Raw genomic sequence first — 26328 nt, forward strand, 5'->3', positions numbered from 1 at the left:
GTCCCCAACCGGCCAGCTGCTGCCACTGCTGTCCCTATCAGTGACGCCCATCAATTCGAGCTTTGTGCCCGCTGGGACTCCTGGCCAGGAGCTGTGTCAGTGTAGCCAGGGCCTCTCCTGCAGGGAGGTGGGGCCGGAACACGTCGTTCCATGGCACACCTCGGCAGAGAGAGGATAACAAGCTGGACAGAGAAGGGCACCTTCTTTCCCAAGACTGATTAAGCCCTGACTCACGGGGGAGGGAGGGGAAAGCATTACCCTGAGTCACCCAGCGCTGCTCATGACCTCAGAACCAGGGCAGCGTCTGGGCGGAAGTGAGAGGGCCGGTTTGGAGCCAGGCCTTGGAGGCTGTCCCGAGACTGCCCTAGAGGCCTAGCTAGGTCCCTCTGGAGGTGGGGCGGGAAGATGAGGGGTGCTCCCTGAGCATCTTCCTGTGCCCACAGAACCTCGTGGAGACCAGGCTGCCTCTCGGGGAGCGGGCTCCAGAGGCCAGACCCTCACGGGTTGGAGGGTTGAGACATGGCTGGGAGGGAGCCAGGGCCAAGGGCCCCCCAAGGTGAAGGTGATTGTGATGGATCATTTCGTCATTCCCAGCCCCGCAGTGCTGGGAGCAGAGGGGAGGTTGGGATGTGTGGGCCCTGCCCGTCCAGGCAGCTGGTGGAGTGGACGGGCCTGCCCCCCTCCCAAACACCTGTTGTAGGCGGCTGCCTTCAGAGTGGGAGAGCCTGGAAGTGGTTGGCTAGTTGAAAACCATTTAAAAGGGTATGTGAACACAGCACATAGTAGCCCTGTGCTTACTGGGTTTGTAGCCAAGCTCTCCCAGTCACGTGGACCCGCAGCGCCACCTAGTGACCAGGGCGCCCCAGGCCTGTGCTTCCTTTCCGGCAGGTCGCCCCGGGGACCAGCCAGAGTCTGGACTTCCGCCCCTCCTGTATTCCCACTTTCAGGTCTGCAAAGGGATGCTTACCTTAGGACTTTTAAAAGAGTGATTTGTTTTTGAAAGAGATAATGAGGGATGCCTGGGTGACTCAGTCAGTTAAGGTGCTGCCTTCAGCTCAGGTCATGATTCCAGGGTCCTGGGATCCAGTCCTGCATCGGGCTCCTTGGTCAGCGGGGAGCCTGCTTCTCTCTCTGCCTCTGCTCGCCACTCTGCCTGCCTGTGCGCTCTCTGTCTCTCTGACAAATAAATAAATAAAATCTTTGAAAAAAAAAAAAAGTTCAAAAAGTTCAAACATTTTTGCAAGAGAAGTCAACTTTTCCGAAAATTCACATTCCTAGCTGGGAGGACATTTGCTTGCTGTCTGGGCCCTGTGTGACTTCGGTTGTCACCTGGCCCTCGGTTGGGGTGCATTCGGACAGCACCCAACCACCCTCGCATCTCTGAGGGGCGCTGGCTCTCTGAGTTCTTTCTTTAAAGATGGAGTTCTTTCAGCGGGGTCTCGGTGTCAGGCCGGGGCTCCACATCTCTGGAATGGGACACCTACTTGTGTTGCGTCTCTGCCGGCAGTGGCCTCTGGGGGGGTTCTCACCATAGGGTTGGTGCCCAGAACAGCCCCACCAGCGGCCTCCCTCCTTCCTCGCGCTTCCTGGGGCTCTTGTCATCCCTCACGTGTTCTGAGTCTCCGCTGATGGTGGGAGAGTAAACGTGAGGCTTTTGAAATCTTACCAGGAGGACCCACAGTTCCCCACCAGAATGTTAGTGTCAGGAGTTTACTAGAATCAATCTTTCTTTCTTTCTTTCTGGAGCTTACTAGAATTTCTTCCTTCCTTCCTTCCTTCTTTCCTCTTTCTTTCTTTCCTTCTTTTTTTTTTTTCCTTTCTTCTCTCTCTTTCATCTCCATAACCCATGCAGGGATTGAACACATGACCTGGAAATTGAGTCAGAAGTTCTGTTGACTGAGTCAGCCAGGTACTTCTCTACTTACATTTAATTAAAGCAAAATTAAGGGCCGCCTGGCTGGCTCATTTGGTAGAGCATGTGACTCTTGATCTTGGGGTTGTAAGTTTGAGCCCCAGGTTGGGCACAGAGAGTACTTAAAAAAAAGAATATAAAATAAGATTAAAAACAGTCTCACTGGGGCGCCTGGGTGGCTCAGTCATTAGGTATGTCTGTCTTTGGCTCAGGTCATGGTCCCAGGGTCCTGGGATCGAGCCCCGCATCTGGCTCCCTTGCTCAGTGGGCAGCCTGCTTCTCCCTCTGCTTGTGCTTTCTCTCCCTGTTGAATAAGTAAATAAAATATTAAAACACACACACACACACACACACACACACACAAAACCAGTCTTACTAGCCATATTTTAGTGAGTGGTGGCTCCCCTACTGGACAGCTCAGAATGGAACATTCCGTTGTTGGGGGACCTTCTGTCTGGTGGCTGCTCTAGTAGATGGCTGGCATTGGTCTTTCTTTCTCAAAGACCCCATTTTACTTACTTGTTTATTTAATTTTTTTTTTTAAAGATTTTATTTATTTATTTGACAGAGATCACAAGCAGGCAGAGAAACAGGCAGAAAGACAGAGGGGGAACCAGGCTCCCTGATGAGCAGAGAGCTGGATGTGGGGCTTGATCCCAGGACCCTGAGATCATGACCTGAGCCGAAGGCAGAGGCTTTAACCCACTGAGCCACCCAGGCACCCCTATTTATTAAATGCTTTATTTATTTTTAGAGAGAGCACGAGCAGGGAGAGGGGAGAGGGAGAGGAAAAAGAGAATCTCGAGCAGACTCTGCACTGAGCACGAAGCCTGATGTGGGGCTCAATCTCATGACCCTAAGATCATGACCTGAGCTAAAATCAAGAGTGAACGCTCAATGACTGAGCCACCCAGGTAGCCCTCAAAGACCCCATTTTAAAATCCTTTTTCCTTTGTCCTGTGACTTGTTAGTGTCCCCAGGTGTTTGGGTGACAGGGATCTAATGCATGACCCGTTTGGGCCTTGTTTGGCTTTGAGGACTGGGGGGCTACCTGCGGCCCTACAGCCAGTCCTGGTCAGATCAACGGCTCTCAGGATGTGGCTGGATTCAGAACATTTGGGGTCTCTCTCCCTGTGGGAGCTGGGACAGGACACTCTTTTCTCAGCGCAGACCTGCTGCCTTGTGGGTGTGGGTATTTCTTGCTCATTCTAGAAACTTCTCTTGTGAGCCCTGAGTTGTCCCCTGGCGATTTCCCCGCGTGTCCCTTTGATGCTGTGTTTTTGTAGGGCTGCCTTGTAAGGAACCAGCCCTTGGACTAGAGCCCCTCCAGTCTGGCATGATCTCATCCTAACGCCATTGCATCTGCAAAGACCCTGTTTCTAAGGAAGGTGTATTCACGGGTGCCAGGGGTTAGGACTGTCACATGTGGAGGTGGGGCACAACTCCCACCAGCTCCCCTCTCCTTTCTCCTAGTTCTTGGCGCTCCTCCTGGTAGCTCCTGGAATCCTGTTAGCTTCCCCCAGCCCATCTTTCTTCCACTGGCTCTCATTCTAGAGGGCTCCTGTGGCCTGTGGCCCAGTGTTCTGCCACCAATCCAGGCCTCTGCTGGTTCCACAGCTGTGTTCGCAGCTGGCACTGAGCTGCCCTGTCAGTTTTCCTCAGTGCCTCCGACAGTGCGTCCCCAACACATCGCTCTGCCCTTGGAACTGCTCTGTCCTCTAGGGTGTGCAGAAAGTTCTGGAAGGGTTTGGAGTATTGTCCTGCACTCCGTGTTCCCGGGTCCTGCTCTCGTCCCTGTGGCCGGAGAGTCAGTGCGGACTCTGGTGGTCCTTCCTGCCCATGCTGAGGCCCTGCCCGGCGCCCAGTGGGGCTCTTGCCGTCTCATCCTATCTGTGTCTCTAAAGCAGGTCTGACCTGGGTGGATTAGCAGTCTTTCTTTTGGCGTCCGCAGCTGAAGTCCTGGCTTTGTAGCTTGGCTCTTCTTACCCTGGCTCCCCTCTAGGGGATTGTGGATCTGCACTGTACTCCCCAGCCTTCTGCATGGCTGGAGCCGCCCCGCCTGGCTCAGGTGCCTCTCCCACCCCAGCCTCCAGATCCCCTCCCTGTCCCTTGGCGTTCCTTCGTGCATTGCTGGCGAGCAGTGTTGTGTGACAGGGACTGTATCTAAGTACGTCTCCCTGCCCAGCAGGTCAGCGTCTGAGGTGGGGGGACTGCTGAGCTGGCAGGGCAGCAAAGGTGGTGGCGTCTAGGGCCCGAGCAGTGACTTGGCTGGGGTCTCCGCAGTGGCTGGCTGCTCGCATTGGGCCTATAGGGTCTCCCCGTGACTTGGGATCTTCTGGGAAGACCCCGGGCTCTGAGTTCTCTAGCAGCCCCGCAGGGGGTTGTGGTGTAGTCCAGCGTGGGGACAGCTGGTTTAGCTTGGGTGGGGGGCCCTAGACCGAGAGGCCCCCACGGCAGGTGCGCCCGCCAGCAGCACAGAGCTCACTGTCCTCTCCCCCCGCAGGCTGGAGCAGCCCTACTTCAGCGCAAACGCCCAGTTCTTCCAGGCGCTCAGCCAGTGCTCCGCGCTACAGCGCCTGTGCCTGGTGTCCCGCAGCGGCACACTCCAGCCCGAGGCCGTGCTGGCCTTCATGGCCCGCTGCCTGCGTGTCGTCGTGTGCCACATGTTCACTGGGGAGTCCCTGGCCACCTGCAAGAACCTGCAGCAGTCCCTGCTCCGGAGGTGAGTGTCTGAGGGCGGGCCGGGCGGAGGGGGCGGGGGGCCGCCGGGTCGCTGGGGGCCAGCAGCTGGCTTCTTGGACATAAAGATGCCTGCAGAGATGGCGGGAGAACAGACAGGCTTCCTTTCCCCACGGGGCCTCAGCTCCCGGGCGCTCCCTCTGCCACACGCTGAATTTCTAGACAGTTGCAGCACAGAAGTGTTCTTTCCATCCCCGGCCTCCTGCGTGGAAGCTCCTTGTCCCCGCGGAACCATTCTCCGGATGTGGGGTATCGGAGCCGCTCAGCCGGCAGCCCCTCGCGGCCCCTCAGCCCCGTCCCTGGACCTTTCCTCTTCCAGGGTGTGATGCCGAACCGCTCCTCACACTCGTTGTCCCGTCTCCTTAGCCTTGTTCAGTCTGTGACAGTCCTCAGTGTTTCCTGGTCTTTCATGACCGTGACACTTGTGAAGAACGCTGGCCAGGTGTTGGTAGATTGTCTGTGACTTTGGACCAGAAGTCCACAGAGGTGACGCCGTGTCCTCAGTGTGCTGTGCCAGGAACATATGGTGTTGGCCCGTCTTCTCATGGGTGTCTGAGGGTTTCTTGACTGTAGTCGCATTATTCCCTTGTTTTTTTTCTTTGAAGATTTTATTTATGTATTTGTGAGAGAGAGAGAGTGTGAGCAGGAGGGAGAGAGAATCTGAAGCAGACTGACTCTCCACTGAGCGCAGAGCCTGAGGCTGGGCTCAGTCCCATGACTGCGAGATCATGACCAGAGCTGAAACTGAGAGTCGAACGCCCAACCTACTGAGCCACCTGCATGCCCCCCACCATCCCCTTTCTTTTTTTCTTTTTTAAATTTTTTTTCTAGATTTTATTTATTTATTTGACAGACAGAGATCACAAGCAGGCAGAGAGGCCGGCAGAGAGAGAGAGGGGGAAGCAGGCTCCCCTCCGAGCAGAGAGCCCGATGCGGGGCTTGATCCCAGGACCCTGAGACCATGACCTGAGCCGAAGGCAGAGGCTTAACCCACTGAGCCACCCAGGCGCTCCCATTATTCCCTTTCTAACTAATAGTCACCTTGTGGGAAGAAACTTTGAGAGTCTGCAAATACCCTGTTTTCTGTCAGAGTTTTGTCCACTGATTTTAGTGTCAATTGATGGAGCTTGCCAGTGACCGTTGTTACTTTGATATTTGGCTAATGACGATTTTCTGTTTCCTGTGTTCCTCCTAGATTTGTTCTGGGAACTGTGCTGTGAGAAGGAACCAGTCCCTTCTCCACATTTCCTTACTTAATATTTCTTGGTACCAGAATAGACTCATGGATATTTATCTTATTCAGTGGGTTTTCATCACCATCCCACTGTTCATGTGGCTGCACAGATTGTGCCAGATTTGGCCATGGGGGTGTTCTTTCAGACGGGGTCCTGTGCCCTTGGAACATGCCCCTTCTTTTTCTGAGCACTTCCTTTCTGGCACTACCAGACATTGCAGCCCCAGCCCTGGAAGCAACCATTTCTCCACAGAGCCTGGCTCCCTTTGTTGGAGGGCGGAATTAGAAACCAAGGTTGGCTTGTGGATGTGCTCACTGCTGCTGGGGTGTCGTCGCCTCCGGGCCCCCTTGTGGACAGAGTGGGAAATTCATCTACGGCTGTTCTCAATGCGTGATCGCACGCGCGTGCACACACACCCACACCCTCCCCCCCCCCCCCCCGTATTTCCATATTACCCATTTGCATCGACATTAAAAGCGAGTTCATACTGACACTTTGTATCCCAGGGTTCCTGCAGAACCCCCTCCTCCTGTCACGCTCCCCCCGTCGGTAAACAGCCCAGCTCTCACCACGTGCAGCGTGTTTGCGGTTCACTCCGTCCTAGTGTGCGCACGGAAGGCAGTTTTGGAAACAGCAGCTCACTGCCTAGAGGCTCGTATGTGTTCCTGCTCTCGTCCGATCCTCATGGTCCCCTGCCTTCCAGAGTTACTCAGGATCATTCTTTGCTTCCAGCCTCCTTCAGTGTGGTCCTGTTACTCATTTGTAACGCAGTCGGCTTTCTGTATCGCTGTGTTATGTCGCATTTGGCATTCACACCGTGTCCTGGTGGACTGTATTTGCCTGGGGTTTTGGTATGTGAGGCCTCGCTGTGGCTTGGAATGCATACTCTCTCCCCCTTGGAGAAGTGCCGCCCTGTGTCCTCTTCCCTCCACCTCACCACCAAGTCCCTGCAGACAGCTGGTCCTGTCACTGCTCAGTTACTCTTTCCGTATTTTTTTTGCACAAATGAACAGATAGTGTTTTCTCCTATCCCCTTCTTTTTTATATGTGCTTTGCTTTTTCCTTGATGTGTGTGTTGGAATTCAGTTCGTACCACTCATGGTTACTGCCCTGCATTCTTCTTTCATTGTGGTAAGATATACATCCTACAGTTTTCCCTTGTTACAGTGTGTAATTGTGTAGCCCGGGGCATCGCGCACGTGCACGCCATTGTGCAACCCCCCCGCCCCCAAGACTTCATCTTCCCAAACGGAGGCTCTGTCTGCTGAACTCTAACCTCCCGGACCCGGCCCGGACCTGGCTCCCACTCTCTGCTTTCTGTCTCTGTGAGTCTCACAACTCCAGGGACCTCGTGGACGTGGAACCTTAGCTCTGGCTTTTTCTGCCTTCCCTTAGAAATTTATTTTAAGAAGCTTAAAAAAATAGAAACAGAAGACGATCGTGTATTGATGGAAGTGTAGTTCCTCTGACTCGCTGAACCTACCAGCAAGAGTTTGCTGTTCCAATCCTGAAGGGCACACGAGGGGACGGGGCTTTGTATCTGTGCGTCCGTCACGCCCACAGTCGCATAACGCTGCACGTGGCTGTGTAGCCTGTGCTTTTCACCTGACGTGGATCTGAGCTCTTGTTGCTCTGTACCGGGACTGCTGAGGGCCGCGTGTGCTGATCCTCCCGGCAGGTTCGTCGCATTTTACGTGTCTGTGTGCTGACGGGTGTTCCACTTGTGTTCCGTGTTTCCTCTCTCTTCGTGAAGGTCCTTGTGCCCGCTCCCCCATGTGCGGTCTGCGCATGCCTCAAAGGGAGTGCGTTTAAGAAAACGCCAAGATGCTCTCCAAAGCCATTCTCCCAAGCCCTGCTTCCACTCACGGGCTGTGAGAGTCCCTGCCCCATGTCCTTGTCCCATTCCTCGATGTCATTAGATTTTCAGAACTTCCTGGTCTCCTGGGCGAGGACGGCCCTCTTGGTGTCCGCACTTGGTCTCGGCTGTTGCCAGCGAGCATGGTCTGTTGTGTTTAACACCAGGCCGTATCCTTGTCTGTGATCTGCTCTGCAGAACCCTTCCTTCTCTGTTGGATTTCTCTGGGGAGGGGAAGAAGAAAGCTCGGGGCTAGTGTGCCTTGGCTGTGGCTTCGGGTGGGGTGCTGAGTGCTGGGAGTCCGAGCTGCTGCTCCTAGTCAGGGGGCCCACCGTATCGGGGCTCCCGAAGCTACTGCTTTTCTCCTCTTGGTTTTTCCTGCCTGCTGTGTTCACTGTTGTTTCACATTGCTGTCACGAGTTCAGCGACCTCCTCCACGTCCCCTGTCTGCCCAGAGCTTCCTTTTAAACCTGCCACTTGTCTTTTACCCTCTCCTGAGAACGCAGGTATCAAAGCTGGTTGGTTTGTGTGCAAAATACGGCCACATGGGCTTTGAGTGTTGGCTCTGGGGAGCCTCCCCAGGGACCGCCACGTGTCATCTGAGTGCTTCGCTGCTCGTGCTGAAAGCTCAGAGAGCTCCTGTAAACCCAGGTCACACTGAGGGCTGAGTTAACTGAACAAGTGGCCAGATACGCGTTTGGCCAGGTGAGTATGTCCTGCCCCTCCCGCAGGAAGCGGTGAGCTTGGGTCAGCTGGAGGTCGGTGGGAAAGCAGTTGAGGGAGGTGTGTTCACAGTCTCCCCTCCGGTGGAAAACTCCGGATGCCATGGCCTGTGTGGCCTCTGTGCCTCTCTGCAGTGCTCCACAGGTCCTCTGGGTCCCCACTGGGCTGTGTGACGGCGGGGAGTGTCATGGGCAGATTCCTGGGATTCCTGAGCTCCCAGCTCCCACTGGGGAAGTCAGGCGAGGGGTGGAACTGAAGGCTCTGATGGTCAGTGTCAGATTCCTCACCTCTGTCTTGGCTGGACCTGAGACAGCTTCTCAGGCAGGAACCACCATGTGGCCCAAGGGGCTGTGGGCTGTCTGTGCAGCGAGCATAAGAAATTCCAAATCGGTAATCTCTGTCTTTCTCCTCTGGGTTGAAGTTCTTTGAGGTGCAAAGATTTCCCTTCCTTCCTTCCCTTTTTCTTTCTTCTTTCTTTTCTTCTCTTCTTTCTTTCTTTTTTTCTTTCTTTTATTCTTCTTCTTTCTTTCTTTTATTTCTTGAAGAGGAAGTTATTTTTTAATTTTGGGGATTTTTTTATGCATGTAACATAAACTTTCCCATTTTGACAATTTTCAAGTGTAGATTCATGACCCACTTTATTGTCCTTTATTCATAGATGCTGTATTTTGTTTTGTTTTGTTTTACACATCGAAGGTTTGTGACAACTCTGCACTGAAGAAGTGTAGTGTCGTTTCCCACCCCTTTCTTCATTGTGTGTCTCCGTGTCCATTTTGGCAGTTCTCGCGACGTTTCAGACTTCCTCATTGTCATGTTTGTTATGGTGACCCGTGGTCCGTGGTTACAACTGTGGATGCTCAGGCGAGGGTTAGTGTTGTTTAGCAATAAAGTATTATTTAACTAAGGCATGTAGATTGTAATAATGCTGGTCGCCAGCACAGAATAAGCGTAACTGTTCCATGCACCAGGGAACTGAGAGTCCGTGTGGCTCACTCTGTCACGGTGCTCACTGTAGCGTGGCATCAGGCATGGGGCCCGCAGTATCTCGGAGGCGTTTGTGTAGTGTCAGTGTTGTGTAGCCGTCAGCTCTGCACTTTCCCATCTTCCTAGACCGACGCTGTCCCCATCCCTCTCCTCTAGCCCCTGGGGGTTAGGGTCCCTAGCCTCTGTTCCACTTCCTCTTTCTCAGAGTTGATGCTAAGTTTTTTTTTTTTTTTTTTTTTGAAGACTTTGTTTTTCAGTAATCTCTACACCCAGCATGGGGCTCGAACTCACAACCCCAAGATCAAGAGTCGTACCTTCCGCTGCCTGAGCCAACCCAGTGCTCCGATGCTAAGATCTTTTAACTCTGAATTCTTTCTGTCTTTGTACTTGGTTCAGACGTGGAAGCAGCAGTTACTAGGACAGTCGTGGGTGAAGGCCGTGGATTTGAAACACTTCCCACTCCTCGTGGGGCAGCGGTCTCCCTCCTGCCCTCCGCTGGGGGCCTCCCTTGCCTGCAGTTCCCCGCAGAGCAGGGCCCCCTCGTCCCCTAGTGAGTGTGGCATTCCTGCAGGCCGAGCCAGAACGCAGGGGTGCTCAGAATGTGAATGAGTCTGGGAATGCTTCGTGGAGAGACCTGAGCAGTTTGGGCAGTGGCCATTTCGAGACCTCTTGTGAGGAAACGCTGCTGGCCGCGGGAGTGTGATGCTCCCAGTAGCTGACTGCTGGTGCCTTGTTTCAGCGACGGCCAAGAGGGTCGCTGCTTCCTCCCCTGGTTTTATGTCCCACAGGGCAGGGGAGGAGGCCCCGGCTGCTTGCAAAGTTCGGAGAAGAGCAATCAGCCAGGAGGTCTCCCGGATTCTAAGGCTCGGGTGGCCTTGTCGGACAGACTTCATGTCAGTCTGTTGTCTTTGTGGTTTGCTGCTGAACTTCTCCAGAGAAGGCTTATTAGCTAAGGTTTTCGCTTCCCTGGTTGTTAAAATCATATGTGTTTGTAATAGTTCTAATAGTTTGGAACATGCATTAAGCTACTTGTAAGTGAAAGGTCCCCACGGTTCCACTCAGTAGAGTCACGGCTGGAGGACCTGAGATGCACTTAGCATGTGGTTTTATACTCTGATTTTTTTTTAAAGATTTAATTACAGGGGCGCCTGGGTGACTCAGTGGTTAAGCCTCTGCCTTCGGCTCAGGTCATGATCTCAGGGTCCTGGGGTCGAGCCCTGCATCGGGCTCTCTGCTCAGCAGGGAGCCTGCTTCCCTTCCCCTCTCTCTGCCTGCCTCTCTGCCTACTTGTGATCTCTGTCTGTCAAATGAATAAATAAAATCTTTAAAAAAAAAAAGATTTAATTACTTATTTGAGAGAGAGAGAGCGCATGCAGGAGAGAGAAAGTGAGGCAGAGCACAAGCAGGAGGAGTAGCAGGGGGAGAAGGAGAAGCAGACTCCCCTGGAGCAGGGAGCCCCACATGGAGCTCGATCCCAGGACTCCGAGAGCATGACCGGAGCTGAAGGCAGCCGCTCAACCGAGCCACCCAGGTGCCCTCTCTGATTTTTCTAAAAGATTTTATTTATTTATTTATTTGACAGAGAGAGAGAGAGAGAGAGAGAGATCACAAGTAGGCAGAGAGGCAGACAGAGAGGAAGAAGCAGGCTCCGGGCCGAGCAGAGAGCTCAATGCAGGGCTCGATCCCAGGACCCTGAGATCATGACCTGAGCTGAAGGCAGAGGCTTAACCCACTGAGCCACCCAGGTGCCCCTCCTACCCTGATATTTAAAAAAATTTGACACACCGTGGATGGTTTTTGTGTCGATAAGTCTGCAAATGATTATTTCAAATTTTGTTTCGTGTCTGTTATATGGGCGCCATCGTGGCTTCTGGTCTGGCCGTCAGAGCTAACTGTGTGTATCATTGACTTCCCTTCACTTTTCTTTTTTTTTTCTTTTTAAAGATTTTTATTTATTTATTTGACAGAGATTACAAGTAGGCAGAGGAGATAAGCAGAGAGAGAGGAGGAAGCAGGCTCCCCGTCGAGCCGAGAGCCCGATGTGGGGCTCTATCCCAGGACCCTGGGGCCGTGACCTGAGCCAACGGCAGAGGCTTTAACCCACTGAGCCACCCAGGCGCCCCTTCCCTTCACTTTTCAACTTGAGTTTTCTGGCTCTGGAGCCTGGGGAGAGGCCCCGGTGGTGGGCAGGGCACGCTTACCATCGTGTCTGGACACTTCAGCATCCTCATGGGGTAAAATGGAGCTGATGCCTGCTGGCACTCAGTTTTCAGAGGGCTGAGTCGGATGCTGGCTGTCCTACGCCTAGGCTTGAGGACTTTGGGATGGACTGTCGCTGTCCAGAAAGCGGGGGGACGGGGCAGGTCCTCTCCTCAGCCTCCTGTTCTCTGCCCACTGGGCTGGTGGCTGGTGTAGGAGGAGGCGAAGGCTGGTTTTCTCAGGTGCGGTGATGAAGACGTTGGGCCAGGTCTGCCCTTTTAGCCTCTGGGAAGAGTTGTTGGTACTCTGTCCCTCTCATTGACTCGCAGTAGGTCACCACACTCGGGGGCTCCAACTTTGGGGAGCTGACACCTCCCTGCTAGACGTGTTCTGCCCAGAGGGGCTTGGACTGGCCTGTCGGCTCCATCCTGTTGCCAAAAGCCAGCGGCCCTGCCGCTTCTCATGCCTGAAGGGTATCTTCCTGCAGACAGGGGAACCAGCTTTGGGTTTTCCCACCGTGTACACATGAGCCTTCTCAGAAACAGAGGACATCTGAGGTCACCACGCAGTTCAGAGATTGTGTTGTGACGAGAGGGTCTGGACGTCTCCTTCTCCGTATAGGCATCACCAGCCGAGGAAGCTGCTTTGGCATTCTGACCCTCAGCACCCTTCTCAGCACGGCGCTCCGGCCAGCTGATGAGACTTGGCACTGAGGTGCCAGTCCCTGCTCTGAGCTCCTCTTTCTCACTCTTGGTTCTGTTCTCAAGGTGCCCGCCTGCCCGCCTTGTCTGCCTGTGGCCTGCTTGTGTCCTCCCAGCCCGTCCTGGTGGCCTGCTCAGGCGCAGCCCCCGCCGGACTGAGAGCTCCCCACTCTGGCCTCTCGGACCGCACCCACCTGCCCCCTTCTTGGGGCGCGTAGCACACCCCGTTACGTGCTTGGCAGGCCGCCAGCCGATGAGGTTTGAGGACTGGTGTGTGAGAGCTCTGTCTTCCCAGTGTCTCTGCTCTGAGCACAAGCCAGGTTCAGTGTTGGGCTCGCCGGGGGCCTGGTACCTGAGACCGGACCCAGAGTCGGCCTTGATTCGGTGGACTTTCTGCACCAGTCCCTCTGTCCCTGTGTTCCAGCGCGTGGCACAGGCCCTGGCTGTGGTGGGGCCTGCTGAGTGCCTGGTGCTGGCTGTGGGGCACGAAGGGTGTACTCCGGCCCACCGTGCCGAGAGCCCTGTGTGTGGCTGCCCTTGTGTGCTCCTCCGGCAGACCTCTTGGAGCCTCTGCTCTGGGCCCCCTCTTGGACTCTGGGGGCTGTGCGAGCACCCTGTTCGCATGCCAGCACCCTGTTACTCCTGTTGTTTAAGCCTCCCGGAATCCCTGTGAGATACGTGCCGTTAGCTCCAGTGTATAGACAGGGAAACCAGGGCTCTGGGACGTGCAGCTGAGGAGTGCAGCCTGGACCCTAGCATGGGCAGGATGGGAGGCTGTGTTCAGAGGGAAGACAGGCACCCGCCCCCTCCAGGGGGCTGTGCCAGGTGCCGCGTGGGGCTCTCCAGAGCCATGTGGGCATCTCACCCGGAGCCCTCAAATCCTGAGGGAGGCTCATGGGGCTGAAGAAACTTCTGGGCTTGTCAGGACTGCATCCAGATCCAGGTTTCTCCTCCAGCTGTGCTGCTGGGGGCAGGGCTGAGATGCACCCCAGTGGGAGAGGCACTGGCGCCCTTTGTGCAGATCTCCTCCTGGTGGCCTGTGCTGTCCACACCATTGTCTGGGGTGCGGCCGCAGCTGTGGGTCTGGGCCATCCAGCATACCATGCAGAGGTCTTTCCTGGCTGCAAAGCAGCTCTGGGTGGCTCCAGGCAGCTTGGGGCCCCAGGTGGGGGACCTGCTGGCCTCCCAACCAAGTCTTAGTGCTGAGCAGGGGCCCCGGGTGCTTTTCTGTGAGGTGCCCAGCAGGTGGCGCCGCGGCCCCCAGGAACCAGCATGTCCCTGCGCAGAGCGCAGGTTTCTCTCCTGTAGGCCCGCGTTCCGCGGAGGGGAGAACTTGCAAAGGGAAAGGCGGGAATCTCTTCTCACTTCTCTGAGGCCTTTTTTCTTATCTCCTTTCCTGCCTCAGGCTCAGAAAATTACTGAGTGAGGTGAGAGGAGCACCTAGCCCCAGGCTGTTGTGTTGCTCCCCCTCCGCCCCGCCCGCCCCGGAGTGTGGCGATCTGGTTTATCCCTGGCAGTGACTCAGCTGCAGGGCTGCTGTGACGTCTGCAGTGCATGTCCCTCTCTGCAGGGCCAGCATCTTCCCGTGCCCTCACACGTCTGATCTACAGGTGGCTTTGTGTTAGGTGGTGCTGTGGTGCCCTTGTGGGTCAGCACCAAGGCCAGCAGCTCTGGCCCCACTAGGACCTGGGTTCCCTGCCCAGCCCAGCCTCTCAGGAAGTGGCTTAGGCCTTAGGCGGGCTGCCTCAGTTTCCTCAGTGGGGAGGGGAGCTGGTGGCGGCATCCTGACAGGCATTTGTGCTCTTATTTTCTGTTCTTTGCTCTTTTAAGTTCGAAATGTTTAACCTTTGGGCCCTTCTCTGACCTCAGTGGCCTCGCCTGTGCTAGGTTTGGAGAGGTCCTTCCAGTCTTCCTGTTGTCAGGTTCCTTTTGGGTCTAGAGCTGGGACAGTGCCATGGGGTAGCGACACTTGTGGCTTTGGAAGCTCTCAGGGCCCCTCGGGGGAGCAAGACGAAGCTTTCTGCCTGCCGCCCTCCTGCTCCCCATCCCCGCCCCGTGAAAACACCTCAAGTTCATTGGGTCAGGTGTTTGCCCCCACTTCCCTCCTGGCCTCAGACACCCTGCCCAGAGCCAGCTTCTGTCTGTTCCATTTGCTGTCCGTCTAGAAACCCGGACTCATCTGTACTGGCTGAGTGAGTGCCGCACAGTCGCCCCGCCAGGCCGCCCTCCATCTGGGCCCCGGTCAGACTCAGTATGGCCAGTGTCCAATGGGGGAGCTGGGCCACGTGGCCCTCTGCAGTGGGACTGCCCTTTGCTGCTTCCTGTGTGAGCTGTGCACTGTGCCACACCTCTGCTGTCCACGTTCCCTGGCCTGACACTGGTTGGGGAGGGCCCTTTCCAGGGGCTTTCTACCTCTCTGATTTTCTCTGATGCTGTCCTTCCTGGAAGCCGCCTGCAAGGCCTCTTGGCTCCCGGAGCTTGGGCGAGGGCAGTGTCCGCGCTCCAGTCTTCGTGGTGTGCTATGCAGAGTGACAGCAACTTGCTGTGGTCTGCGTGGCCTCCTGCTGAGGTCAGCCCCACCTTCTCCCTCTGATCCCAGGAGCGGGGCTCACGCCATGGCCTCTGCTCCTGCTGGCTCTGTGACTTTGAGCCAGTCATTTCCTGTCTGAGCTAACTCTCCTGTCGGAAGTCGCAGCCACAGTCCCTGCCCCTCGTGCTGCTTAACCTGGCAATGGCGTTACCGGGCGCTCTGCGCGCGCCCTGGTGCGTGTTACTTGGTGGTGGCAGGGCCTTCTTCTGTAAATCAGACAGCCTGGCCACGTGAGGATCACGGACTGCTGCAGTCACCCTGCAAGGTCACGGCCCTCTGCTGCTCCTGGGATATCCCGTGGCGCCCCGTGAGAATGGCAGGGGCGCTCGGGGAGCAGGCTGGGGGCGCGGAAGAGACTTGTGCCCTGACGCACTCCCTGAATGTTGCTGGAATTGGCTGCAGTGAGGACAAGCCTGTCCTGAAGCTTGGCCGAGGGCTCTCCAGAAGGTGCTGGCCCTCCTGGTGCCAGTGACCGCAAGGGCCGTGTCCATTCCTGGTCCTTCCACACCGTATGTGTTTACTTATCACTGACCTCTCTCGCTGACCCCCCTGAGGGGGCCCCGGCTCAGAGCCGTATAGCCTCCTTTTCCAGGAACGTCAGGAACCCTGTGCCTGGGTGGGAGCAGGCGCAACTCGGGTCGGACGGGCCAGACATTCCGTGCCGGTCAGTGTCAGGTCTGTGCCTCTGAGGCCCTGTGGAAATTCCTTCCCCTAGGCGTCCCCGAGTGTGTGTCTCAGCGTGGGCTCGTGCAGGCGAGGAATGTGGGCCTGGGAGGCCGGCCGGCGGTTTGCTGCAAGTCCCGAGCTGCCCGAGCCTCGCGCATGGCTCCTCGGCCCTGGCCCACCGCCCTGCTCCCTGCCGGCCGGCACCGGGTTGAGCCCCTGGGCCTGGGCCCCGATGCGGCTCTGGGCCTCCCTCTCCCACGTGCCGCTTCCTGGCCCGAAAATGCGCACGGCTCCGTGTGTGTGTGTGTTCTGTAAGCATGTTTAGAAACGAGTAAAGTTTACAGATGGAGCGATTAATTGTTTAAGTCTGGGGAACCCTGGGAGCTCTAGAATGGAAAGTGGATTTTAAGATACAGAATTAGCGCTGTTTTATGGCCTTAATTGCCGTTACGGGCAGTTGAGCTCCATCATGAATTGCATCGACTCGCCACGTGTTTGCAGCGGGTTTCTGGGAACGTTTCGTCATTCCTACCTGGAATGCCGAGCCGCATGTGACCCGGACGAGGACCAGGCCAACTGGGTTTTGCTTCTGCAGGTTCCGGGTGTGTGTGTGTGTGGGAGGGGGACCCTCGGCCTCACCTCAGAGCCTGGAGGCTGGTGAGTTCTGGCTCTGTGCAGGAGGCCCACAGGGCTGGATCTGGGGGTGGACAGGCCTTGGGCCGGGTGCTGTGGGAGCCACAGCGGCCACCAGCCAGCGGGGGTGGCGAGAACGTAAGGACCCAGACTGTAGCCCCTGGCTGCTGGTCGGTGATTAAATCTGAGGTGCAGATTTTCCAGGCCACCTGAGTGGCGGGATGGGGTCCAGTACCCCACGGTGGGCTGTGACTGCGTGGGCTAGTGGGCGGGAGACCTTTCCCACCGCAAGCAGTCCTCCTAGTGTCCTCTGTGGCCGGGAGGACAGGATAGGTGGGCAGAAGCAGGGGTCTGGGGTGATTCCAGGCCACTCCGAGGCGGGCTCTGGGCATCCGCGGGACCATCGGGGAGCTCAGAAGGTGCTCCCCGCACTCCTCCCTGGTGTATTGTCTGGGTTGTGTGCTCCTTGACAGATGTCCCCTCATCACCTCCAGGTGGCTTTCTTCCCAGCCACCGTCTGCCTTACTGCTCGAAGGCCATCGTCACGACCTGAGTGGCTCTTTGCCCTGGTCTTACTGCTTTGGCTTTTCTGTACGACCTTTATCTTGGGGGGAAGGGGCCGTCGGCTTCCGTGTTGTTTCTTGTTTCTCTGGCAAAGAAGCACACCCAGCAGGTGTTTCATAGATGATTGAACCGGTTCTGCCTCTGGCCCGCTTCCCGGCCTGCCCCTCCAAGACCCCTTTCTAGTTCCGTGACACCCGCAGGCCTTGAAGTCCCGGGGTCCCACCCTCGCTGCGGAGTCAGGCCCAGGCTGGTTCTGGCACGGTGACCAGAGGACATGCCTTTACTGAGCCCCCGTGTCGTCTGCTTGTGGTGGTGATGAGCGTGGCGCTCAGGCTGCTTCTGTTGGCTTCTGCAAGGGCCATAGCCAGCTGCAAGGTGCACTTGGAGATGAAGGTGCCCTAGGAGATCGGGGGGTCTTTTCCCAGCCATGCTCCGTCTTGATGGCTCCGGAACTGTGTTCTCTTGACCCAGTTAGGTTGGGTAGGTCAGGTGGCTCCTCACTGTCGCCTGTAAGAGGTGTCTGAGTTTGTTGAAGGCTTGTCTTTTGAGGTATTAAAGTGTTCATATGTTTTGACCCAGTAACCCTATTTCTGGGATTTATTCTGAGGATACAGTTCAAGATGCAGAAATAATTATGGTCCCTTACATGATGTTTATCAGTATAATAGTGGAGAGAGGCCTCCACAGGTGTCCACAGGGGAGAGCGCCTGAGTGGGAGTGCTGCCCCAAGGGCCGAGCGGGAGGTCCGGGGAAGCTGGCCCAAGGCCAGCCGGTGCTGGGTTCCCTGTCCCTGTCAGGCCCGGGGCGGGGGCGGGGGGGACACGTTCTTCGTTTAACGTAAAGATGTCAAGGACTGGAAGGAAGTGCAACAAACCTGACTCCCATTGTGTATGTTTCGATCCCTTGGCTAAGCCACGTCCAGAACCAGCGTGTTTTGTACCACAGGCTAACGTGTGACAGTGGGACGCGGATGACGAGGTGGGCAGAGTGGGCGGCTGGCCCAGCTGTGGCGGGGCAGGGCCTCTGCCCCCCCGGGAGCAGGGGCCCTGCTCTGCGCTCCTGCACACATTTCCTGACATATTTGCTCTTTTTTTTTTTTTTTAAAGATTTTATTTATTTGTCAGAGAGCGAGAGAGAGCGCACGCGCACGCACACTAACACACAAGCAGGCAGAGTGGTAGGCAGAGGTGGAGAGAGAGACAGGTTCCCTGCCAGGCAAGGAGCCCGATGCGGGACTCGATCCCAGGACTCTGGCATCATGACCCGAGCCGAAGGCAGCGGCTTAACCGACTGAGCCACCCGAGGTGCCCCTTGTTCCTTTTTTTTTTTTTTTTTTTTTAAGATTTTGAAAATTTATTTGAGAGAGAGAGTGAGCAAACACAGTGGGAGCTGAGCAGGGAGCCTGGTGCAGCCCTTAGTCCCGGGACCCTGAGATCATGACTGGAGCCGAAGGCAGACGCTTCACCAACTGAGCCACCCAGGCGCCCGTCATATTTTCTCTTTAAATAAAACAGTAATTTAGAAACAAACAAAATCTCTTTTCTGCTCCCAGGAGCGTTCAGAGGAGGTTCGTGGGGTCCTGAGATTTGGGGATAGGTGACGGTGCACGTCAAACGCCCGTGGTAAGTTGGCAACAGCTCAGGGAGAGATTTTTCTCCGATGCGGCTCTTCCCCCTGCAGCCGTTACAAATGGCAGAGCGGAGGCATAGGTTAACTTTTCTTAATTGCTGTCCTCAGGCACTCCAGGAAGACAGGCCTTCTGCCCCGTCCGCGGAGGTCCCTGGTGGACCTGCTTCTTGTGGGGTCCCCTCCCTGCCTCTGCGGTCACCTCTCGCTGCCTCTGGTGGGAGCCTGGTTGCCGAGCTCGCAGGTGCCGGGTTTTGGAAGGAGCGAGCAGGCCCCTGTGCGTGGGGCTCGCCTGCTCATCAGTGAGGTCCATGGCTGGCGGTTCCAGGAAGGCTGGGCTGCCTGCCTTGTGCTCTGCCCGGTGCATGTCCTATGCCTGCATTGCTGCCCAGGACAGCAGGAGGTGTAGATAAGCCTGAGAAGCATGACAGGAGACCTCCTCGGGGTGCCTCAGGCTGGGGCCTTGAGGGTGAGCCCGTGAACCTCCTACACCTGGCTCTTATCCTCCGGACTGGCCGCAACCTTTGCGTGTTTACCTGAGCAATGCCGTTGGCCCTGGTCGGGGAGAGTTCCTGAGAGATGACCCGTCCTGCTGCCAGTCACTAGCCTGCAATGGCTTCTAAACGTGGGGAGCTGTAAGTTTTATTTCATTGGGGCTGTTTACTTAAATCTCAAACTATATCCGAGTCATGCAGAAGCACACTGTAGCGCGTTCGTAAATTAGGAGGCAGGATACACCCACTGCCCACCCCGCCAAGAGCTCGCCTCTACCCGCCGGGCCTCTTCCCTCCCCCAGGGAGCCCCAGCCCTGCACTTCGATGCGAAGGAGAACCGTCTTCCCACTTGTCACCGCTTCTCCCTCCGCTCCTGGCGAGGCCCACCTAGCTGTGTGATGTCTCCGGTGATGCTGCTGGCCGTGGGTGCCGTGGGTGCCGTGAGGCCGTAGCCGAGAGGGCACAGGCTTCTGGAAGCCCAGGAAGGGATTTTACGAAGAAAACAGCTGTGAGTGTGCTCTGGGAGCTCAGTCCGGGTCCAGATGGGTCCAGGTGTGAACCGACAGCAAGCAGGAGGTGGGGTTGGACCGTGGTGGGGGCACTTGCACTCATTGCCCCGGGGCACCTTGTGCACGGTCCTGAGCGCTGTTGGCCTGGCCCCTCGGCCCCCTGGCCCACCGCCACCTGGAGCCGCCCGGGGCTGCACGCAGGGAGCTGAGGCAGGCGGCGCAGCCTGCGTTCCTGGCGTCGGGTGAGAAATCAGTTCCCCTTTAGCATCTTGACAGCAGCTTGTGAGGAGCCTGGGGTGGCGCTCGCCTCTGGAAGGGCGGGCAGCAGAGGAGTCTTTGCACGCACGTCCCACATCCGAGAATATTTGGTTTCAAGTGAATCACACAGCGGGTGTGCAGGCAAGGACTTGCCTGCGAGGTTCCTGGTCATAGACGCTGCTGCCCGCGAGCAGAGCACTGAGCTCAGAACTGGGACGTATTTCCTTGGCGCCTTTATTGCCAAAACATCTAGTTCTGTGAGTACCTTTTTGGCATTTACTCTACAAGTGTCATAAATCCATCTGGGCCTCCGCTGGAGGCCACAGGGTGGGCCGGGGCTGCGGCTTCCTCGTCCCTCCGGGGGGCGTGGGTCTGGAGGGAGCTTGCCTTAGTTTTGGCAAATGCCCAGGTTCCTTATTCTATGGGCACCTTCCCATCTCTTGTCCTTGGAGACCGTGGGACAGAAGTTACCCCGGGGGCTGGACGTCTTCTGTCGCGCTCTGTGGGGACCCGTGTGTCTCCCTCTTCCTGGATCCCCTGCAGCTGGCGCTTCTGTTTTGTCTCTTGGCCTCTGCACGGGGTGGGCGGCAACACACTGAGACCTGCCACTGATCACCTCAGGGGCTGTGATCGGGGCATCCCCTTCCCAGGCTGTCCCTGCAGGGCCCTGGGGAGGGTGACCGGAGATGCTCCACGGCCACCGTATGATTCTGTGCTGCATCAGGGGCTGCTCTTCCCCTGTGGGGTGGGGAGGGTGGGGAGGTTGTCTGGCAGCCACTTGTCACGAGTTGGGATGAAGGCTTGAGGCTCCCAGCAGCATCAGGCAGTTACTGCCTTGCCCGACTTGGGAGTTGGTGCCCCTTGAGGGTGGCCTCTGGCCACGCAGTTTTGGCTGCCTATCCCCTCCCTCCACCTCTTGAGGGTGTTGTCCTGGCTGCGGGGCCTCAGGTGCCCAGAGGCGTGGCTTCGCATGGCTTGGGTGGCTCCCAGGAGGCCCTGCTGGGCAGGAATGCAGTGGCCTGTCCGGACAGGCTGTTCTCCAGCTCTCTGTCTCCCTGGGCGGGTGGCCTCCCGACGGCTGTCTCCTGATGGCTGCCTGCCCCATGTCCCCGAGAAGCGGCCCCTCCCTGCCTCTCCTGGAGTTTGGTGTGTGGGGCCCGCAGGCACATTTCTGCCAGGGGGCCGGGCTGGGGCGGCCTTGCCCACTGCGGGCAGCTCCTCTCTCCGCACCGCCAGGGCCCCGCTAACGGCTTGCCTCTGGTTCAGTTTCCAGGCCGAGCGGCCCGCGCTGAATGTCGTCATCTTCCCTCTGCTCCACGAGGGCCTGACCAATGTCATCCGGGACGTCCCCATGGTGCACCTGGATGAGATCACCTTATTTAAAAGCAGAGTGGCCGAGGAGCCCCCGAACCTGTGGTGGTGACAGGGACAGCTGGTGCCAGGCGAAGCTGCTTCCGGCAGCCGAGCCTCCCGCCTGCCGCTGTCGCCTCTGCCAGTCTCCTGGGCCAGGAAGCAGGACTGCCCTGACGGGCGTGTGACCTGGCTACCGCTGCTCACCGCCTGCCTGTGCTGGACTCCGGGGCCCGCCGGGTCCCAAGAGGAAGGATGCCCCCTCTGCCCAGCCATCCCGCATACCTGTCGTCTCCCAGGGCCTCCCGAAGCTTCCTCTTGCTTTCTCTCGGCGCTCGGTGAAGCATGGGTCTCATCTGTGAGGAGGATGAGGAGGAAGAGCCGGCTGTCAGGGTGACCTGCGGGGCCCGGCGTGGGTGTTCCTGAACTGAGACTCACAGCCGTCACGCAGCGCTGACTCCTCAGGGTCCCTGACCGGGTCCCCAGAGCAGCACAGGCCGCCAGTGCCGTCCCCCGCCGCTACTTCACCCTCCACAGGGTGTCCTGTGTTTCTGGCCACCTGCATCAGGCTCTGAAGCGGTGGCCTTGTGGGGGTGACTGTGCGTGTGGGGGTGGATGCGCTCCTGCGGTGACACAAGGGTACAGCTGGTGATCGTGTGCCCAAGTGGCCCTTCCTTTGGGCCAACTGGGAGCACGACGCAGTGGGAAGCTTCAGATTTGGGGCTCTCCTTCCCAGAAAGACACATTTTAACCCAATTGTGTGTCCACCAGGTCTCCAGCCAGATGGAGTCAGACAAGTTCCGGGCCGCTGGCTGGGCAGGGTCCCCTGTGGGGCTGGGACCATGGGGCGAGGCCTGGGGCAGGCCTGTTGCCCAGCCAGCACAGCACTCAGCTTTAGGACCCGCTCTCCGTGAAGATCTGTGTTTCTGGGGAACTACATATCTGGCTTCATTCAAGACACTTGAAATATTAAAACTTAGAAAGGACATTTAAAGCCAGAGTAGTGATCCAACTACCCCATTTTCTAGAGCTTTATTTAGCACTTTAAAAATTTCAGTGCAGCTAATGCAAATTTGGGGAGTGACCTCCCAGTGTCCGAGGCCTCTTTCCCTGTGCTGAGCCCGCTGCCTTCTCTACCACACGACTCTGCCCAGCGCTGGTGGCTCCTCGGCCCGTGGCTTCCGAGGGGCTGCGATCGGGTTCCTTCCACCCCAGCTCCAGGCCTGATTGCTCTCGGTGATGCTCCTGGAGCCCTGCGGGGGACGCTGGGCACTGTTTGCGGCTTCCAGCCAGGGGCACGTCAGTGCTGCAGAGGCTGCCTCCCCGGGATCCCCAGCCTCCGTCTCCCTCTGGGTTGGGGTGCAGGGCTCAGTGGGCCCTGCTCACGCTGCTGGTGCCCTTCTTGGCTGCCATCTCTTCTGGGGCCCCCAGCCCGGCCATCTTCCCACTTTGTGTCTGTGGTGACTGTCCCCCTCCCCCCATTCCATGTAGCGTGTCCTGCAGCTTACCTACTAAAAGAACAAGTCTGTGGCCCTGGGGCTTTTCACTTGCCTTTCCTTCCCTGGGTTCTTGAGGGACGGATAGTTCAGCAGCCCCAACTCTGCGGGGCTGAGGGGGCCCAGGAAGCCAGACAGAGCTGCAGGAATCAAGCAGTCCCGGGGTCAGGGCCCTGGGAGGAGCAGTCTGTCTGGCCGTCACTGCCCATCCCGGGGGCTCTGCTCTGCCCTCCCGTCCCTCCTCTTGTCTGAATGGACGGGGGTCTATACAGGTGGCGTGGGGTGAGTCTCCCCGCTCCTCACCCTGGTTTTCATGCCTTCTCCCTGCCCCAGGCTGTGGCCGGCTCTTCTTTGCAGCCTGAACAGAGGGACCGGTCTGCACGTCGCCCGCAGGTGAATGCCTATGGGCTTCACCTTGGAGGTCCTGATGTGGTCTGAGAGCCCTGCCTGGCCTTGGAGGCTGACGGACGGGGTGCCCTGGGCCCCAAAGAGACGGGGCTGAGGTTCCTGTAGGGTCCCATGGCTGTAGATGAGGGTGTGAGAATTGGTGGGCGTACCTCCCCTCCCCAGTTTTGAGCTATTTCATGTGGTGCCCAGGGACCCCCCCCGCCCCCCAGGCAGGAAGGGCCTGGTATGGGGGCTGACCGCTTCTGACCCTCAGAGCAAGCGTGTGGCTGGTGGCAGCCTGACCGGCACGGCTGAGGTGCACAGGGCCCTAGGTGGCTCTGGGTGTCCTTCTCTCCTCCAGAGCAGCCCGGGCTCCGGCTGGAGAGTGAGCTTTCCCCCAGGCTGCGATGGTGTGTTCATGCACTCGCCTGGGCAGCCTGTTTGCACGAGCGAGCGGGCTTAACCAGCAGCATCACCGTTGCCGCCAAACAGGGCTGGGAGGGGCCGCTCACCGAGGCTGAGCCGGCGGGGTGGGGGGCGGTGTTGTGCAGAGCCGCCCCCGCCCAGCAGACCTTGTATTCTTAGCGTCCCCGTCCGGCTCCTAGAGCAAGAGCTGCCGCCACTCCTGGCCCGAGACGGGACTGCGCAGATGTTAACACTGCGCTGTTTGTCGCTGAGTGCTGTTTTGGCAGTGGTGTTAATTGCAATTTATATTCTGCAGCTTTTTATGCGGGGAAAAGAACCCACCCTAATGGTCCCCAGTTGGCAGAACTGGGCTGTTAAGTGCGGACCATATGCTGCCTGCCGAGAGGGGCCTGGTCAGCACTGCTGGCTGCGCGTGCGCGTACATCCACGTGCACACGCGTGTGAGTGTGGTCTGCTTCATGCACGTGCACGGTGTGCGTGCGCGTGCACGTTTCCACACATGATTGCATGTGTGCGTGTGCGTGCGCGTGTACGAGGGAGAGAGAAGAGCCCGGGGCAGGTGGGCAGGATGAGGAGGAAGGAGAGGAGAGATCAAGGTGTTTATCCCTTCGTGAAGATAGAAGCCACCTGCGCCCCCAAGGCCGCTCCTCCTGCCTGCGACCCCTCTGCCCTAGACCCCGTGGCTGGTCTTCCCCTGCCCTCCCCGGGTGGCCCGGGGTGTTGGCTGCCACACCTCCGTACAGCCTGGTCAGAGGGGCTGAAGGTGCTCCCCCGGGGACGCCCCTGGAGCCTGCAGAGACCAGAGGCCTGCGGCTTCCCTGTCTGTGGTTTTTCATTCTCACGGGCAAGTATGTTTACTTCCCAGCTCAAGGAGGCTGCCTTAAGGACATCTCACTCTGGCATATGCCCGGGAGGCCGATTCTATCCCTGCCTGTCAGCTGTCCTCTGAACCCCCGTGTCCTACACCAGGCTGGAGGGCGCGCTGCTCAGGCCCGCGGCTGGAGCCCAGGATGGGCTCTGGGATGACCCCCCCACACACACACACACACCTCGGGCAGCTCTGCAAGGCTGGGTCTTGGGGGTGAGCTTCCCTTAACTGCCCCTGTGCCAGGACCCACAGCTGCAGGCCACTTGGCTGAGAGGATGAAGCTTGGCGGAGGCCTGGCTGGGAGAGCTGGGCCGGGGGAGCAGGGCCGCAGGAGCCGAGGGACCCGGATGTCTGTTGGCCCTCGAGGGTCTGAAACCAGCTTGTGCCATCTTGGTTGTGCCAGCGGCCCTCCCCGAGTCTGTGCCAAGAAGGCAATGATCCTGTAGCCTGCCCCCCACCTTGTGAGAAGGGAACCCTGCTGGGGACCCACTTTCATGACCTTTCCGGAGGCACAGGGGCAGCGGGCAGCCTCCTGCTCCTCTGGCCCTCATTGTCTGCTTCTGGAGGCGTGAGAGTTGCTGAGTCCTCATGAGGAAGAGTAATAAGGAATGAGAAGCTCGTGGACGAGGATAATGCCATGTGGCTGATGATGGCAGATTCCAGCGGAGACCCCGGACTGCGGATGGAGACGTGGAAGGGGGCACTGGTGGACAGTTCCCTTGGCCCTGAGCCTCCTCCCCCACACTTCGACAGGAGGGGACAGGATTGTGCGGCAGGGGCTTGGGTGCCCTTGTGGTGTTCGTGCTGGGGATGTGGGATTCTCGCCGGGAGTCTCTAAGGTTGCTGAAACAGGCCGGATGGTGTCACCCGAACGTCTAGATTACTTTCTAGAGCTGTTTCAGAAACATGGGGGGTCAGGAGGGGAGCTTGCATTCATGTCACGGGGGCTGGGCACCTTCTGCACTCTGGTCCGGGCCAGCCAGCAGGGGAATGGGGGAGACCCAGGGCTGCTCGTGGCCGTGAGGTCCAAGAGCCACGTTCACTGCCTGGGAGAGGCTTGGTTTGCAGCAGAAGCAGCTGCTCGGCTAAAGCTGGTGAGGCGATGGTTTTCTGTGGAGTCTCCATGGTGTGGGCTGGAGGATCCTCTGCCGTGCTCACCGGAGCAGGCTGGTGGGCGGGCTGCAGGGCGAGGGGCAGGAGGGGCGGCCACGCGATGGCTGTGGTGCAGGGTGTTGTCCGGCCCTGGCCCCCCTCGACCACTGACTGTCTGTATGTGGCCGACCAGAAGCGGTTGAGCTCAGCATGTTTTTAAAGGGGGGGAGGGTGAGTCGGCCAGGGGCCTCACGGTATGTGGTGACCAGGTGCTAAGTGACCAAATACGTGTCACCTGCCTTTCCACACAGACCATCTTTTCCGTCTGGTGATGCCCACTCCTGAATTTTGTTTTCAAATGACATTTTGAATGGGTATTTTCATGTAAATTTGTGGCATGTGGAAAGTTTCAAATAAAGTGGACTTGATTCAGAAAACCAGGTGGCCTTGCTGTCCTTCCAGAAGGGACACTCCCTGACCTTCCCCCTATGACCCTCTCTAGCCCTGGGGCGGGGGCATGGTTGGGGGGCACTCATCGCCCACGGCTGTTCCGACATTGGGGTTACCTGCTTGCAGATGTGAGACCCAGGAGGGGATCCGGAGGCGGCTGCTAGGTCAGCCTTTGCAGACCAGGGAGGAAGGCTGTGGGCTTCTGGAGCGTGGTCTCACGGGTATGCTGCTGCCACCACTGCCCAGCTCCATCCCTCTACTCTGAGATGCTGTTCCCATGACACACTGACTCCCACCCCCTCCCCAGCCCCCGGCACCACCGTCTCCTCTCTATGCACCTGATGGCCCCGGGAACCCCAAAGGAGTAGACGGGGCTCTGAGAAGGGACTCTGGCTGCAGCGTGGAGAGGGGAGAAGGTCGCAGCTGAACCAGAGGGAGTGGGGCAGGTGGGCAGGTGTCCAGGCAGGAGCGGGGACCTGGAGTCGGGAGGGGCGGGGGCCCCAGGGTGCTGCGAGACAGAGGGACAAGGTCAGGGGCTATCAGGTGGGCCGAAGAGGGCTCAGCTATCCCT

The 26328-nt window shown here is 57.8% G+C and overlaps 1 protein-coding gene across 1 annotated transcript in view; it reads left to right on the forward strand.

The window, feature by feature from the left end:
• LOC111145918 (F-box and leucine rich repeat protein 18) overlaps positions 1 to 23861 on the forward strand; it is a 39722-nt gene extending 15861 nt beyond the window's left edge. The window contains exons 4-5 of the mRNA XM_022501227.1: positions 4416 to 4634; positions 20955 to 23861. Coding sequence (XP_022356935.1) covers positions 4416 to 4634; positions 20955 to 21111 — 376 coding nt within the window. The 3' untranslated portion in view covers positions 21112 to 23861. The remainder of the gene's footprint in view (positions 1 to 4415; positions 4635 to 20954) is intronic.
• Positions 23862 to 26328: the final 2467 nt, after the last annotated feature.

The sequence above is a fragment of the Enhydra lutris genome, unplaced genomic scaffold, assembly GCF_002288905.1.
Source record: "Enhydra lutris kenyoni isolate GAN:26980312 unplaced genomic scaffold, ASM228890v2 scaffoldscaffold13, whole genome shotgun sequence".
Lineage (NCBI taxonomy): Eukaryota > Metazoa > Chordata > Mammalia > Carnivora > Mustelidae > Enhydra > Enhydra lutris.